The 17107-nt window shown below is 44.8% G+C and overlaps 1 protein-coding gene across 4 annotated transcripts in view; it reads right to left on the bottom strand.

Moving 5' to 3' along the window:
* Window positions 1–739: 739 nt before the first annotated feature.
* VPS9D1 (VPS9 domain containing 1) overlaps window positions 740–17107 on the bottom strand; it is a 19662-nt gene continuing 3294 nt past the window's right edge. The window contains exons 3-16 of one of the 4 annotated variants that reach the window (XM_075838575.1): window positions 14271–14343; window positions 13461–13553; window positions 12763–13003; window positions 12567–12678; window positions 11388–11450; window positions 8829–8881; window positions 8672–8759; window positions 8086–8171; window positions 7084–7526; window positions 6383–6512; window positions 5152–5342; window positions 4558–4624; window positions 2598–2702; window positions 740–947 (exon numbers count right to left, since the gene is read on the bottom strand). In XM_075838575.1, the coding sequence (XP_075694690.1) occupies window positions 848–947; window positions 2598–2702; window positions 4558–4624; window positions 5152–5342; window positions 6383–6512; window positions 7084–7526; window positions 8086–8171; window positions 8672–8759; window positions 8829–8881; window positions 11388–11450; window positions 12567–12678; window positions 12763–13003; window positions 13461–13553; window positions 14271–14343 (1845 nt within the window). In that variant the 3' untranslated portion in view covers window positions 740–847. Of the gene's footprint in view, window positions 948–2597; window positions 2703–4557; window positions 4625–5151; window positions 5343–6382; window positions 6513–7083; window positions 7527–8085; window positions 8172–8671; window positions 8760–8828; window positions 8921–11387; window positions 11451–12566; window positions 12679–12762; window positions 13004–13460; window positions 13554–14270; window positions 14344–17107 lie in introns of all 4 variants that reach the window. The other 3 variants (XM_075838576.1, XM_075838577.1, XM_075838579.1) reach the window with 3 other exon arrangements.

Here is a 17107-nt window from a genome sequence, read left to right as displayed (position 1 = left end):
TTTTTTTTAAGAAAATGCAACAGCTGAGCAAAGCATTGTCACAAGCAAAGAGCACCCCCCTAAAATCAATAAATCCCCAATAAATAGAAGTCATTCAGTCGTCCTTTTCAAGTCATTACAAATTCTATTCCGCTATTTCTTAGGCCCTGTTCACATCACGTTTCTTGCATACGCTTAGGATATGACAAAAAAACAAAGTATTCAAATGTATACCTTAGCATATCTATAGACAAACATATGAGAAAGGGAGATACTTGCTGTATATCTGTCTCTGGGAAAGCTGGGTGGCAACCAATATGGCCACCATTACAGCTCCCGTTCTGATTGATACATCCCCTATTCCTATATTACTGCCTGACTGGGATATCAGGTCTCTGAGAAAGCTGGGTGACAAAAAGCTGTAATAGCGAACCATGTTATTTTCCATCCAGCTTTCCCAGAAACCTATGACTAAGAAATAGCTGAAAATAAATCTGTTTTTGGGAAAGCTGGGTGTCAAAAGGGATGTCACCTAGCTGTCCGGAGTAGGTGATGTATCAATCAGGAGTCTAGGAATGTTGGGTGGCAACAAATGCAGGAGCCGTATGGAGGCCATACTGGTCTTCATACATACATTATATCTATTTTAGAAAATTCTCGGCCATATAAAGATTTCCCATAGATGGACTTGTAACAGTGGTGAGTATATATATATATATATATTTAACGCTATTTTTCGGCTTCACATTCGTGGGACCAGTGGTTGAGGATTTCTTCATGTACACAGGTAAGGTGCATAATAATGTGCGATCCATCCACAGGACAGATGCAGCTTGTAACATAAGTAGTTTCTTCATGTCTTTCCTCGTCAGACAGGCGCGGGCGATGGGGGCACAGGCAGCGTCTCCAGATAGGCCAGGGCACTCTGCAGAGAGGTCAGACAATAACCCTCCTCTCCAATCAGATATCTAGGAAAAACAAGAAGGAATGTGAGTTCTAAATTATTATTCTTTACTTATTATATAGTATATATATATATATATACACACACACACACACACACACAAGTTATACTCACAATATAACAAATAGGGAAATTACCAAAGAGGCCAATGAACCTAAAGGCTGTTATCGACATTAGTTTATTAGCAGATTTTGCCGCTGCTCACATGTAAACTGTGGGGGACCCAGAAGCAAGTGTTCAGCACCCCCACAGTTGAAATGAGGAATTAGGGTATGTTCACACGCTTAACAAAAAACATCTGAAAATACGGAGCGGTTTTCAAAGGAAAACAGCCCCTGATTTGATTTTCAGACGTTTTTTGAGCAACTCACGTTTTTCACGGCCGTTTTTGGAGCTGGTTTCTTTTGACGAGCCGTCATTTTACGCGCCGTATTTTGACAGCGATGCATAAAATAAAGGCTCGTGGGAAAAGAACATCGTAATTCCCATTGAAAGCAACGGGCAGATGTTTGTAGGCGTATTAGGGGCATAATTCGAGGCGTAAAACGCCCGAATTACGTCTGAAAACAGGCCGTGTGAACATAGACTTACAGTTTCCATTGATGAACTAACTTTCCATGGTGCCCTGGCTAATAAACACTATAGGCTTTGCCAATACGGCAAGGTGCATACAGATGAGACGAGATTTTTGCCAATGGATCCGGATCTATGACCTATGTTGTTGGATAATGGGAAGAAACTGGAAAGCCAAAGGGAACCCAACCACATCAGGTAGAATGTATAAACTTTCTTTCTAAGGCTGGATTCACACGGGACAGGAAACATTTTTCTGCAGAATTTTCGCAGCAAAATACTCCTGTTTTATGTGCGTATTTTGCAGCGGATTTCACCCCTTCAACATTAAATAGGGTAAAATACACAGTAAACATCCAGTACAGAATGAGCACGCTCTGATTTCAGTCTGGAAATTGTTCAGCAACATGTGGATTTGATTTGTTCAAACCTCATCTACAGCATTTGCATCCTGTGTGAATCCAGCTCTAAATGGGTTGTCCAGAATTAGAAACACATGACTGCTTTCTTCTAGAAACAGCGCCACCCCTGTCTACAGCTTGTGTCTGGTATTACAGCTAAGCGCCATTGAAGCCGGCCCAGCGATCAGCAGATTGACGCGTTTCCAGACAATATCGCTGGGGTAAGCTTTGACTGCTCCTTACAGCGACTGATGCACCGGAAATGTAGTATTACATGCTGAGCATTCAAATGAATGGACGACCGTGTAATACATGGACACGGCAGGTCGTCCTCCGCATAGGCTAATAGAGGGGTCCCAAGTGGATAATGAAAATAGGCAATAGGAAGACCAGCAGAAAAAAGGAGACCAGACCAGACAGGAATTGGGAAGGAGATATGTAAGCGGCGAGGTAAAGTGACCGAGATAAATCGGCAGAGACGTGAGTCTGCAGAACTAGCTCAGGGAAACAAGCGGCAGACAATAAAGCTGTCACAACAGCAGACATGTCACCCAGATGACTAAAAGTGAATGACATTACAGGGACGGGCGGTGATAATTAATGCTAGTGGAGCTTCAGTAATACATAAATGTCATGTCATGGTAGAAGCTGGAGAGGCAGACAGTAATAGCGGCACTCACCCCTCGTGTATAAACTCCTCCAGCGCTGAACACTCAGACAGCAAATGGGACATGCCGCTTTTCAGCACTACAAATGCCAGGATGGGCAATAGGTCGTCTGCGCCACTGGAAAAGGTCAGAGGGGAAACTAATTGAGCAGCTGAGACATTACCACAGACATCGTACGGGTATATTTATAGAAGGAAAATCTATTACAGTGATAAACATTCTTCTGGATTGGATGACGCAGCGCCCCCTATAGGGAGGGAGTCAGTGAAGATACCTCGGATGGTCTAGATCAGGCTCCCAAAAACGGCATCATGTAATACAACAAAAAGATCCAGCTTTATCTGATGCAGTACTATAAGAGCTGGTGACGTATCATTGCATAAATAGGCAAATTTACCATAGAGGGGTCTGGAAAAGCTGGGTGACAATCCCTGTGGGAGCCGTATTAACAGGGATCGCTCAACCTGAAAAAACACCTGTTGGCATGTCCTGGTAAATTCACTAGCACCGAGTTCTCCAGAGTGAGAGTCGTTCTTTACGATGTGGTGCCCTAATGGTCGGGGTTTATCCTTATGGAGCAACCCGTTAAATGTGATGCCAATAGGGTTTGAAAACGACACCTATATATCTACGGGCACCTTCAGTGTCTCTGACTAGTTATATGCTGGATGTTAACAGTAATCTGGTCTCTCAGATGAAGGAGCAGGATGGGATTATGATTATGGGAAGGTTTTGGACCTGTCATAACAATGATCCCGGAGATTAGCAGTGAATGTGGGACTTCTTTTGTGTCTGTGTTTGGGGTCGTGACATTTCTGCCTAGCTGAGCCTGCACGCGGGGAGGGCGCAGGATTATGGGGGTGTCTTACATCTGAGATCAAGAGCGGCGATATCAGGAATTTGGTCTTTTTGCATCTGGTCTCCAAAAACATTAAAGGTGTCCTGTGTGTCTGGGGTCATCACCCCATAGCTATCCCCTGCTGTTTGGGGTCACTGAGGGGCAATTTACGATGCTGATGTGTCAGGATATAATGGGGGTGAAGCACAGGAAACGGGATCGGACTAACCTGAACTTGGACCCCCGCTCTTCATTGTCCCTATACCTGCCGTAAGGGCTGCCTCTATGGTGCCCCTGTGCTCTACCTATACTCTTCATCCAGTCTATTTAGTTTCCCACTATTATAATAGTGTGAAAAAAACAAAATCACAATTCTATTGTTGTGAGGCGGCAGTAAAGCATAGAAATCTGATCGATCCTCAGAACCTCCCTCTATGGGAATCAATAATCCCTATGTGTGCTTTCGATCGTCCAAGTATGAATACATTGAAACCTGGGTTAATTGATGTTCAGATCGTTTTATTCATTCAACATGAAGCCTGCAAGATCCACCATGAATTATTTAGGAACCCCTGCCAGCTTTTTCCTACTCCTGCGCTGTCGGTGAGCGTTCTCTTACCCCCGACTGCGATGACATTGCTGATTCCCCATAAACCTATGTGATATTCTGTGATCGCTGTCTGACCCGTTTCTTGCTTCTCTCCCCTCCTCTACGTTGCGGTCTGGCCCCTTCCATGACTTGTTCCTATCCGTGGCTCTGCCCCCCCCCCGTCTCCTGTCTCTATGTTTATTAGAGCAGACAGGCGCTGTGCTTGGGAGCTGCCGCTCTGCAGAATAACGCAGCCTCCTGTGCTCTGCAGGACAGGCCATGTTCTGCCTGAGACTGTCACATCTCATCCATCATTAAAGATCCCTGAGGGGCCTCCTATCTGTACCCAATAAACATCATGTACTCCGCAACCTGTGTATATGAGAAGAGCGAGAGCAACAAAAAAAAAGACACATATACAGATGGACAGAGACAGGGGAAATATCAGACATGAGTTGGAAAACCCCACAGCCGCTTTATCTCAGACTGCGCTCTATACCTCAACTCAACATTGCTCCTTTTTTACCCAAATATAAGACACTCACATGGCGGCGGTCCCGGGAGTGGGGCAGTATTCTTCCGTGCACTCACATATGACGCGCAGGGTCCTCACTACAAAGTACAAAACCACATCAATTAATAGCACAGAACCTCCTATAATAACTTAGAACTAATCTAGAATTATCTCCGCAGCCTTGCGCTATATCCATTACTACATAGTCATTGTAGGATAGAACATTATGGGATGTGTCGTGCGCTGCAGTCTAGAGTTAAATGGGTTTTTCCATCATCTATATTTATCACCTATCCACAGGATAGGCGATGAATATCTGATCGGTGGGGGTCCGACTTCTGGCAGCCCCATAGAAAATGAATGGAGCGGTGGCCGAGTATGCGCAGTACCGCTCCATTCATATGGGGCGCACAGGGGCGGCCAGGTAAGCCCGATCTCGAGATATGTGGGGGTCCCAGCGGTCAGACCCTCACCGATCAGATATTTATCACCTATCCACAGGACAGATTTATTAAGAGGTTTGCGCCTCTTAATAAATATTTTACATCTTATTCCAGCTGAGTGGAAAGCTTGGACTGGCATATGAAGCTCCAGTCTTAGTAAATCTGCTGTTTTAATTCCTTACCGATACACTCCAGTTTTCTTTGCGGCGTGCATTGATGCGGCAGATGTTCTAGTTCTTCCACAGCAGCTCTGTATGGTTCTTTTATATCTTCAGGGTACAGCTTTTCGGGGACCCCCACCACAGATGGTGTAGCTGTACTGTACAAATCCATGACCTGAAGTAGAGCTTCCTCCCGGGCAAACAACACCTGTCTGAGGGAAAAGAAAACACATTAAAAGGTAAATGCTTACATATGATTTACTTTAGAAAACCCATTTTCAAATACTCTATTAGGAAATTCTACATTAACAATCCTTTATTCTGGACCCTCATCCATTACCTAGAGCAGAGAGCAACTATAAAGAGCGTCCCCTTGATTTTAAAGGAAATGGTAATGCTTCATTTTCCCTGTGGTGGCGCTGCAGGGAAATTAAACACTTGCTGCTAGGATCCCCCGCAGACTACAGCTGATCTCTAGAGATCACAGCAGCAGGTAATCCGGTGATTAGCTTATTTTCCCAACAAAAATTGATAGTTAAAAGCGGAGAACCCCAAATCCCCGATTCGGACTCTTATATTTAAAGGGGTTCTCTGGGCAATTTATACGGATAGTCTATCCTTAGGATAGGCTATCAATATTAGATTGGTGGGGATCCAACTCCCTGCACCCCCGCCGACCAGCTGACTAAAGGGGCAGCAGCGTTAATCGCCGCAGCCTCTTCAGTGTTTACCATACACAGCGCCGTACACATCTGTAGCGGCTGCGCCTGGAATTGCAGCTTAATCTCATCCTCCTGAATGGGACTGAAACTGCAATCCCAGGCACAGCCACTATGGAAGACCCACAAGATGGCAAGGGGCTGTACAAAATAATAAACTCCTATCGTACTATTGCCGGTCCACTAGTGAAGTCAACTACTGTGATGGCTTTTTATGGATCCGCATATTTGCTGCTCTTGTAACTGGCTCAATAGAGGAGTCAGGGGACTGGCCGTAGTGATGGATGGACCCAAACTGTAACCAATTCTACAAATCCATCAATAAGTAATAAGGGGACGATATCATAGGAGGTGCATAGAACAGAATTGATCTGCTCAGTGATCCATGTCCCTCAGGGCTGGGTTATCCGGTGATATGGGATCCAATACAACCAAAAATCGGCAAAAAGCGGATGACCAAAAATCAGCTGCATTCAGATTCAGAGTTTTTCACGTAGCTGCTCCCGATATCACGAAGCGGAGGGGATTGTTACCTGTATAGAGCGAGCAGCGCTGGCCACAGAGGGGGGAAGAAGCAGTCTTCTAAACACTCCAGGCAGACGTCCTTCACTTGTGGGCATGAAGGGAGATTCAGAGAGAACATGGCGGATGATAGCAGCCTGTCTGGAGAAATTGAGATCACATAATATAACAAAACTAATGCACTAATGCACTTTACATAACCGATTTCCATAGATGTAAAAATGGACTATAGAATCTTTACAGGCATAGGGACGTTTTTATTATATAAGTACTTAGAATTTTGCATGAAAGTATTACCTGGGCTTGACCCCCATGTGTACATAACTTTTCCTAAAGCAAGGTCTTCTACTTTATTACATTATTTGGGGTTACATCCAACACATACGGCTTTACTTTTATCACTTTCAGCCTATAGAGACATGTCTGGAAGCCTATGACGTCCTGTGCTGCCCCCTTGTGTGTAAACATGGAACAGCTCACACAAGTTACTGGAAGTTTGACAATCTAATTTTCTCTTGCGTTTAAAATGGGACATCAAGATAAGTGACAGGGCTATAGAGAATTCAGAATTAGGGCGCACTAATAAAAAAAAAGTACAAGAAGTGCGCTGCTTTATATAGGAGTCAACCCCAAAGGGAGCCGTAATGGTTGTTGTCACCAATGAGCCGAATGTCAAACAACCCTTTAAATATATTAACCCTAAATTGACTACCTCTGGCATTGTGGAGCTCTTTCACCACAACGTTTAAATGTTGTGCCACCGTCAGTCTTTGCAGTGCAGCCGGCACGGTCAGTGATGTAGGAGACAGTAAACTTTCCAGGTCCTCAAAAGAGTTCTCCATGTCTGTCTTGCTCGGTCCTCCATCAAGCAGGGTGCTGCCGGGGTTTTCCCAGCTTTCAAGCCCCTCTCCTATAGAACGGCTGTGCTGGATGTAGGGACGGGGGGGTCCGGAGAGGCAGTGCAAACTCTTGGAGGATTTTAGTTGTGACGTGTTAAGGGCTGATAATGGGTCTGGGTCTGCCGGGAGAGAATGACGAAAATGTCTGGAGGTTGAGGTTTCCTGAGTGGTGTCTTTACTGATGACTAGATATAGACGGTTGTATATCTGGCACTGGAGATAGATTACTAATTTGGCAATTGGATGATCGGAGGTGCTGTAATAAAGGAAAAAAAACAATTAGAAGAAAATTTTCTTGAAATAATAACCCTCGACCCAGTCACTCTAATAGGACAGTGTTGCAATTCCTGGCACAGCACTTTGTTGGGGGTGTGGCGCTCTATTGGTAAAAAGTTGAAGGTACTGTGGCCCCTTTGTTCTAAGCATCACTGAGTGTGATCACCAGCTGTTATGCCAGACATTGATGGCATGTCTAATCATTATGCCATCAAAGGTTGTCAATTCTTAGGATAGGCCATCAATGTATGATCAGTGGGGGTCCCTTCATTGATTATCCAGGCACAGCGCCATACACAACAATGTGGCTGTGCTTGGTACTGCAGATCTGCCCATTCAAGTGACAATATCAGGCACAGTCACATATACGTATGTACGGCCCTGTACCTGGATTAACAATGAAGGGTCTAAAGCGAACCAGCTGACTATAATAATGAGGGTCCGGCCTCAGGGACCCTAAGTATAGGCCATAAGTTGAATTAAAAGTCCAGGGCCACTCCTTTATAAGACCGGATGTAAAATATCCAAATGCTTATTACCTGAGGATTTGGCAGACATAGCTGGAGACTGAGTCTGGGTCACTGGGGTTACTCTTAATCTTCTCCTTAAAGGCTTTGGGCCATTCCTAATACATAGAATTAAAAAGAGCATTGAGGATTAAGGTTGTGAATACTTTATGCAGATATAGGAAGGGCAGATATAGCAGAATTAAAATACACAGAGAATAATGCAATAGGCCTCATATCAACTGTCTCAAGGAATAAAAGGGTCTAGCCACCAATCCGGTGTGATGGCCACATGTGCTATAAGAAGCCACTGAAACCAATGGCCCGTGCTGGTCAAATCTAATCTCCAATGAGAGCGGAAGTGATCCGGCTACAGGTGCACCAGGTCCCCATCATATAGGGCATTAGCTGAGGTCCCAGTTTACGGACTCCACTAGTGTATACGTCAAACATGTTTAATGCTATCTTCACATTTGCGATTGGAGCCTCCATCGCCAATTCCGCCATATTCGACAGGAAGAACAGCAGTGATTGGTTGCTACAGGTAACTGCTACTTTTCATCCTCGTTTTTATATAGGAGACCTTATAAATACTCATCTTCTGTCTCTTTCTACTCACATAGTCCTGTTCATATTCCAGCACGGCAGTGTACAGTATCTTCTGCTCTTCTTCAGCCGGGGTCATCTGCTTGTTTTTGGAGAACCGTCTGCAGATAAAACAGAGGGACATGAAGGAAAAAGACAATGGACGCCCCAGGGAAATGCATCTCTCATACCTGTTGGACTCCTCCTGCAGCCGCAGCCGGCGCTCCTCCGCTTTCCTCTGCAGCTGCGAGCGGTGGTTAAGGACTTTAGCATTTCTTTGGCCCTTCAATTTAAAACTTTCATTATTTCCATACATGGCAGTGCAAGGCTCTATGAATACTGCGTTTACAGTGTACGTTGGAAGTATACAACAGGAATTACTGTATACGTCTGATGGAAGCCTCTGACGTATGCAACTGTATGGCACACAGTAACCTATCGCCCATAGACTCCAATTATAAACAAAAACTTAAACCATACAGTATACGAGATGCCTCGGTCTTAAAAAGTGTAGTCGACAGCTATTCAATTCAGCGAAAGAGAAGGTATACCGGAGGTGTATCTCTCCCCAGTGTTAAATGGTTCTATATAGCTGGTCAGTTGTCTCACCTGGCGAGATGGGGAGCGGCCAAGCGTGTGAGAGTCCAGACCCCACTTATTTCCCCATTCAGTACACATTATACTAACCCTTTGCACATTTTGCTTTCTGGGACGAATGCATACCGGTGGAAACTTACGTGACCACCCGATCCTGAACCAGGCCCTACTGGTGTGGGATGTGTCCCAGCGCATGTTTTAGGCTGGGTTCACACCTCCGTTGTGCTGTTTCGTTGTTCTGCTCCGTCAGAGGAGCAGAACAAGGGAATGACTGAACCAACGGTTCCATTACACAACAGATAATGCCGGCTGCCGACTAAACTCATTGACTTTAATGGGTTCCGTCGGGGTGTCCGTGATTTCACTGGACACAATAGTGCAATTGGGCTATTGTCTCCCGTAAACTCTGGAAAAAACCTACCGGATCTGCGACGGAGGTCCCGAATGAAGCCTCCGACGCAGATTTGAACATAGCCTAAGTACCGGAGTCGGAAAACGTGAGAGAGATGCCAAATACCATTCTTGTGCCAGGGGATATCAAGAGAGAGCTGCAATAGTTCTGGGAGAGCTCTACAGTGCCACGGAGGAGTCCGCCTAGTGATACCAGTGGAGTAAGACATTGCCAGAGCTGCAGGAGGAATTTACACTCCCCTCCTCCCAATTGTTCTCTTATTTGCGTGTCAAACATGAAATGGAGACTCGGTTGGGCCCTTTAGAGAGAACGTAACAAAGCTTCCCACTTCCTAACTTTCTGCTCTCTCCCCCTGCTAAACACCTGATTTCCCATCTTTATAGCCTGTTGTCCGGTGAGTTTAGAGACTCTATGCTCATCCCTCTGAAGGTAAAATAGGATGGTGATGTAGGTCCAGTGACTGAGGATGAGTGGGACAGAGCCCTCACCTCCCCTAAATCTGTATTGTCCAACTATAATGAGCGACTCACACAATGTTATGCTATATAGGGCGTATTATACCACCTATAGATTACATCACTTCCGTCCTTAATACCCTGACGAATGCCCTAAATGTAGGCTTGCCTCAGGTACCTTTTATCATCTGGGGTGGTCCTGCCCTAAAGTAGCTGGGTTCTGGGATCAGGCTATCAAATTTATGAACGATGAGATGGGGTCTCCTGTCCCGCTGTGCCCTAAGACCGGTCTATTCACTCCTGACCCTGCGGAATATGACAATAATTTTATTGTGGAGACATTATATTATGCCAAAAAACTGTTAGCCAAAACTTGCTTGTCCTATCGTGCCCCTACATTTGCGGAACGGCTGTCTCTGGTTGGTAGGATGTTACCTCACAAGAAGGGGTTATATCGGCATAGAAACTGTCCTCTCAAATTTACCAAAATTTGGGATGGCTGAAGTCTCCTGCCACTGTCTGTTCCTCCCAACGTGGGTTCTTTGACTCACCCCCGAGCCCTCAATCTGATGTGGCTCTGATTTGGCCCTTATCCAGTGGGCTCCTCCTGCATTCCATGTATACACTATACAATATATATAATTTCACATTGAACGCGATATAAATATTGGTCCTGATCTTCCGCTGAACGTTACCGGACGGGTCTATGTTATTTGCACTTATACCTGTGGAAACGTTGAGTTTTTAGTTAGCTGGTTAATTCTTTATATTATGCCTTAGGCCGGGATAGGTTCTACACGCTGGTTCGTAAATATTCAAGGACTGTATACTTACCAGATGCCCTGCTCGCTTTATACTGTTTTGTATGCTATTATTTTGTATGACATTTCTTTACTCGATAACTTTCACTGTCCTAATTGATTGAACTTACGATTCCTCTGAGGCATTGCTGTATTGAATCACTGTGTTCTTTTGTACTTGCAGTAGACACGTTGTCTATACTCTACTTGTCCATGCTATTTGATTCTGATGTTTTACAATAAACTTTATTTGTGAATTAAAAAAAAAAAGATAGGGTATATCGATGCCTACCGTCCCGACATATGCCAAAAAAAACAAACACATTTGGCATATGTTGGGTGAGTAGAGCCCTATAGACACATTCAGCCTATACGTCTGGAGCATTTACCGGCGCATACATCCAATGTGCAGTGTGAATAGAGCCTAAAAACACAGCACAAGCCAGCAGCTTCCCCTCCACCCACATCTGTCAATGTGAAGGATACAGTCACTTCTCTGGCCTTGGCTATTACCAGGTTCTCCATCATCTGTCTCTGTAGCGAGAGGGTCTATAATAAGAGAAATAGGATCACAGCTACCATTACAGTGCCAACAAGGGGGGGGGGGGGGGTCACCCAGCTTTCCACAAATCCTGAATAGCATGTGAATTTGGAGCATAATAATGTAAATTAAATGGACTTTAAAAGGTACTGCCAGTGGAATGTAATGGCCGGGTGCGATGTAGAATATACATGATGTATCTTTATTATGATAACGTGTTTCAGGTCTGGTTTTATCCACTTATCAGGTCCAGGGCCTTAATATTAAACGGGTTGTTTTACCACGATCACTCTTACTGAAAATTAAGTGGACTTCTGTAACCTCCCGCTGATCAGCCAGACATTGCCCCTGAATTGGTTGGGCAGGGTTCGGTCCGCCACAGTGGGGCCGTTAATTCTCAGCATTTTTTTGCTCTGGCTCATAGAGGGTGATCCCACTTTATGACCTCCATGTGCCCTAATAGAGCATATGGAGTGGGGTTGTCTGGATGGAACTGCAATGAAATAGTTGAGTAGAAGTTATATAGGTAACAGAAACGATACAGTGATGCAACCCCAAACCCCGCCACGCCCCCCGCGACTAACTGAGATTCTCCTGGACTAACCCAAGTGTTGGAAGTCCAGTGCTCAATATAAAAAAAGTGTGGAAAATCGAGCTCGAATATTGAGATTAAAGGCCCTTTTACAAGCCCCTTCCCGATCATTGACCTGTGTAAACATGGCAGCGATCAGCCGACCAATGAGAAAACGATCGTTCATCTGTTGATAACATCTTAATGGGCCAAAGAAAGAGTTTGCTAGTTGGCATCACAAAACCCTGGGGATGTGCTGGTGACAGGATACAAATGTATGGGGACGAACGCTCATAGGAATGATCATCCACCTACATTGTGATCATTGCTCCATATTAATGGAGATAACAAGCGCCGATTGACAGGCTGTATGGTCAATCGGCGCTGGTGTTAAAGGTCCTTTACTCGGTTTTAGTTTTAGATTCCCAAGATGTGCACTGGGGAGAATACTTAATTTGATATCTGTCAATGCGGCACCAACAGTGTCTGAGACTCCTGCAAATGACCCACGGGGTGCACCCCTCCGGTCTGCAGCTTATATTAGGTCTCTCACCAGTGAGGTCTTCTGAGCAGCCTGCCTCGGGTTCAGTCGGGCCAGCCGGACTTCATATGATGCTCTGAGCTTCTGGTTCTGAATGGACGCCTCTTCCAAGGGTGTGAGCTCCCTGTTGACAGAAAGCACGTTTTATTAGTGAGTTACTTTTCTTATTCTAACCACAATGATGTCGATTTCACGTCCGGATACCCACTTTCTAGAGATCTGGACTTCAGCTGCCCTTAACATTTGGAAAACCTCTGGTTTTGGAAAAGCGCCGAGCTTCTGAACCTCATCTGAGCAAGCTCGACGGTGCCCATACTGATGGCTGAAGGACCCCTGTGACCTCATGGAGGGAGAAACAGAGGTAGTATTCAGAGCCTTTATAGTTGGTGGGGGATCGGGGACTTCCGAAATAGGATTTTCCGGTGACTTTAAGTTAATATCCGGTTTACCTAAAACAGAAAATCCACAGCATGAGCCACGCTGAACACAAGCTAAAATGTTCAAATGACAACTTATATGGTCCAGAATTAAATATAGCATGAGTTCTGCATTATCTGCGCCTGCTTTCTGTCAGTGAATAGAAAATTAATAGTTTCAATTCATAAGCTGGAAACCGTACTGACCAAGTCCTGCTCACACAGCTGACAAGTTTGTTACAATGTATTGGCAATCCTCTGAGAAATACAGCAGCAGCACAAATCTGTTCTGGACTCCAGACTGATAACTCTTATTCAGACTGATAGATTGTTACAAACCCTCAGCTGTGAGAAGCATTAGGTCAGATAAGTTCTTCGGCTTATATAGGATGTGAATTCATCTGTTTTTTTGTGAAACGATTTGATGAAACTACTGTTATTTTTTGCCAGATCAGTAAGCTCATACACTGTAGAAGAAGAATGAAGTCACCTAGCTTGTCAGCGGTTGTCCGTGCCCTCTCAAGACATTGTTCTGCCAGCTTCAGCATCTTTTGTGAGTCTGTGCTCAGACCTTCATTTACTGCTGGCAGGAAAAAATTAAATAGAGAATTAAATCGTACCTAACCTTTTAGGTGACTCTTCATAATAAGCTGTCGTATGTGTGCCATGAGGAATAACACTATTTCTGACCATTATATGACTTGTATTCTGCATTATTTAGCAGTTTTCTCCTCTGCAGGCTCTCCCTCTAATTTTCAGTTGTCTCTGAGCTAGAGGAACAGAGCCTAACTGCTATCATGTCGAGGAGAATCCTGCTCCCCTATCCCTATATCATATTTACATAAGCAACAGGTTGGCGGAAATTATACCACAGTAATGAGCAGTATATCTCTAAATCCAGCATCGGAGTAAGATATAACACTTACTGCTTTCGGCTGCCCCCCCCCCCCTCTCCATAAACTTCTATGGGCAGAATGGAGGACATTATACAGCAGTAAAGAGCAGTGTTGCTATGAATCCAGCAATACGGTGAGATATAACACTTGCTAGAAGCTGTCTCACTACCTCTGTCTCTCTGCAGCAGCTACCGCCCGCTCCCCACTCTATAGACTTCTATGGGAAGCTATAATCTGATCCCACAGTTAATTGATCATTTAGCCATATTTTTGCAGTGAATTGAGAGTGAATGATCAGTGCAGGGCGAGAAGTACCTAATAAATATTGAGAAAAACATTTATGCAATGTTTGTCGAAATGTTAGTGACCATTTAAGAATGCAACTGTAAATTAAAAAAAGTTACCTTTATGCTCGGCTTCCTCAGCCAGGAATTGGGAAATGAAATTCACACTCTTCAAGTACTCCAAATAGGCGTCCTATGAAAAATAAGTATTGTACGGTTTAGACACATAAGTGGGGATTATAACGATTATTGTTGGAAACAGTCAACAAGCTTGTCGACAGACACACCCCTAACAGATCAGCCGAGCTCTTATAATGCAGCGGGAGAGTAAATGCTAAACTTCCTAAAATGCAAATCACCAGCGCAAAAACTCTGCGCTGATACTGAGCCGGCATTCCCTAATAACTAGTCTGCAAGCACGGCGCTTGTCAGGGAGCTCCAAGTCAGCATGGGCGGTTGTCCAGCAACAGGATCGGCTGCCACCGGTGACTATTTTGGATCTCCATGCTCTTATAAACCCGTGGAGGGATCAGCTCATTGACAGGAAATTGGATCTGTCATCATAATGTGCTCTCCTGTTTAAGGGCAGCATATTATGGGGACAGGTTCGCTGTGTAATTCGGCTAATAGCGGCTCGCAAAGAATACAGCAAACACATAGTGAGGAGGCCACTGTATTCATGAGTGGAGCACTCCCCCCCCCCCCCCCCTCCTAGTCCCACCCTGTGACCAGTGCCTGATGGCTGCCGCGGATCCGCATGTATACATGGCAGCCCATCACTGGTGAGTGCGGCGGAGGGAGCGATCCCCTCATTAATTCTTTGTGAGGGTATGTTCACACGACAGCGTCCGTAACGGCCGAAATTACGGGGATGTTTTAAGGAGAAAACATCCCCGTCACTTCAGCCGTAACGGCATGTGCAGGCGCTTGAACGCCGCGTCCATTACGGACGTAATTGGCGCTGCTTTTCATTGGAGTCAATGAATAACGGCTCCAATTACGGCCAAAGAAGTGACAGGTCACTTCTTTGACGCGGGCGTCTATTTACGCGCCGTCTTTTGACAGCGGCGCGTAAATATACGCCTCGTGTGAACAGACAAACGTCAGCCCATTGCTTTGAATGGGCAGATGTTTGTCAATGCTTTCAAGCCGCATTTTTCGGACGTAATTCGGGGCAAAAACACCCAAATTACGTCCGTAATTAGTGTGTGTGAACATACCCTTAGGCTCGGATCTACTTTAATGATAGAAGTGGATCCTGACAAGTTCTGGTATCGCGGTGTTACGCTGGTAAGTGTGATTCATTACCATCACTTCTACCCACCTTCATTTTGTAAGAAAGTGGAAAATATGACGTAATTTTTGTACAGAATTTTTACAGCCTGGTATGAGAGAGGGCAGAGGTGGAGAAAGGGCAGCCGCATAGACAATGTCTCCCTGCTGGGGATGTTCCATTTATGATGTGGACGGGGGGGATGGGCACGTTTGTATAGCTGATCATGGTATGGATTAGGATACGCTGACACTGCTCAATAGTTGCTTGTGAACAGGAGCCGCCCAATATTATGACATTAATTATAAGATTTTTCAAGCATACAACTATAGTTACATGAGGAAAAGAAGAAGAGTAACTGTCGAATATTGTATCTCAATAGATATGATACACGGAGACAAAAAAAGTAAGGCTCCTCTTCTTTGGCAGCCCCGACATGGGCCGTGTAAATGAGCAACGATCAATGTGACAGCTCGCTGATCGGCGCTCCTTTGCTCCTGTCACAAGGAGCTATGTATGGGGACGAGCGCTTGTTACGCCGATCACTCGTCCCCATACATTTCTATCATGTCGGCACCACATGTCCCGGTTTACACAGAGAGATGTGCTGCCGATAATGATTATAAACGATACGATCGGCCGATGAACGAGCGATTGCTTGTTAATTGGCCCGTGTAAAAGCCTCTACTGTCTAACAAGTATAGACAAAAGATATTCCAGATATTCCCTTCAACCTTTGTAAGGTAATGAGAGTTCATCTAAAGACAATGGCAACAATTGCTCTTATGTGACGCGCATCAATATCCTTTGAAGGACGACAGGCAGCCATTACTTATCTTTGTTATGTACTTGGGGATTTCTCCCGGGCTCCATACTTTTATCTTCACACATTCACTTTTGCAGATATACCAATTTATTTTATATATTCTATCAAGAAGAGTTTGTGTAAGTAAGCACTACATTTATATATGTAGTTCATCCTCAATGAGCGCTATCTATATCCTGGGAGTCGTTTTTCTGACATAACTGAAATTTATAGAAGTCCCTCGATGATGAGCTGATTACGTGAGATCGTGTTGCTGGGACCACCCGTGATCATCTATAGGGGAACCCAGCAGCAGGTGTTCAATATCCCTGCAGCGCCGCTGTGATGCACGTACATGGGTCCTCCAGAGCGCTGCTCTTTCTAGCCAGTCGCCACTTTAGAATTCTCTAATAACGTATTTAAAAATGTCAGACAGCCCCTGTAAAGCAGCAGTTGTCATGTCCTCGTCGCATTTGCCCTTCCCTTATCTGCACCTCTGTTAGCTATTCATGGCATTTTCTGCTCTGGAATGATCTACATGGAGCTCAGCCAAGAACAGGGCAGAGATACAAGTCTGAGCGGTCTGCCAAATAAACAGAGGTAATGGAGACGCCTTCCATCTGATATGTTATCAGATGTCACTATTTAAAGCGCTTATGTTGCAACTTTTTATATGCTTCAGCACTGGACACCATTCATTGTCTTCTAGTCAATCTGCCAGGCGGCGCTTACCACACTTGGCACTTGTGTGGTCAATGCCTACTCCGTATTAAAATATCAAATACAAATCTCATGAGATCTAGCATTAAATTGACAACACCCTATTGTCAGGCAGCCCCCCTGAAGATGAGCTGATCACCATGGGTCCAGCTGCGGGGA

Source organism: Rhinoderma darwinii, chromosome 9 (assembly GCF_050947455.1).
Source record: "Rhinoderma darwinii isolate aRhiDar2 chromosome 9, aRhiDar2.hap1, whole genome shotgun sequence".
Classification (NCBI taxonomy): Eukaryota; Metazoa; Chordata; class Amphibia; order Anura; family Rhinodermatidae; genus Rhinoderma; species Rhinoderma darwinii.
This window is presented reverse-complemented; position numbering and strand designations above follow the sequence as displayed.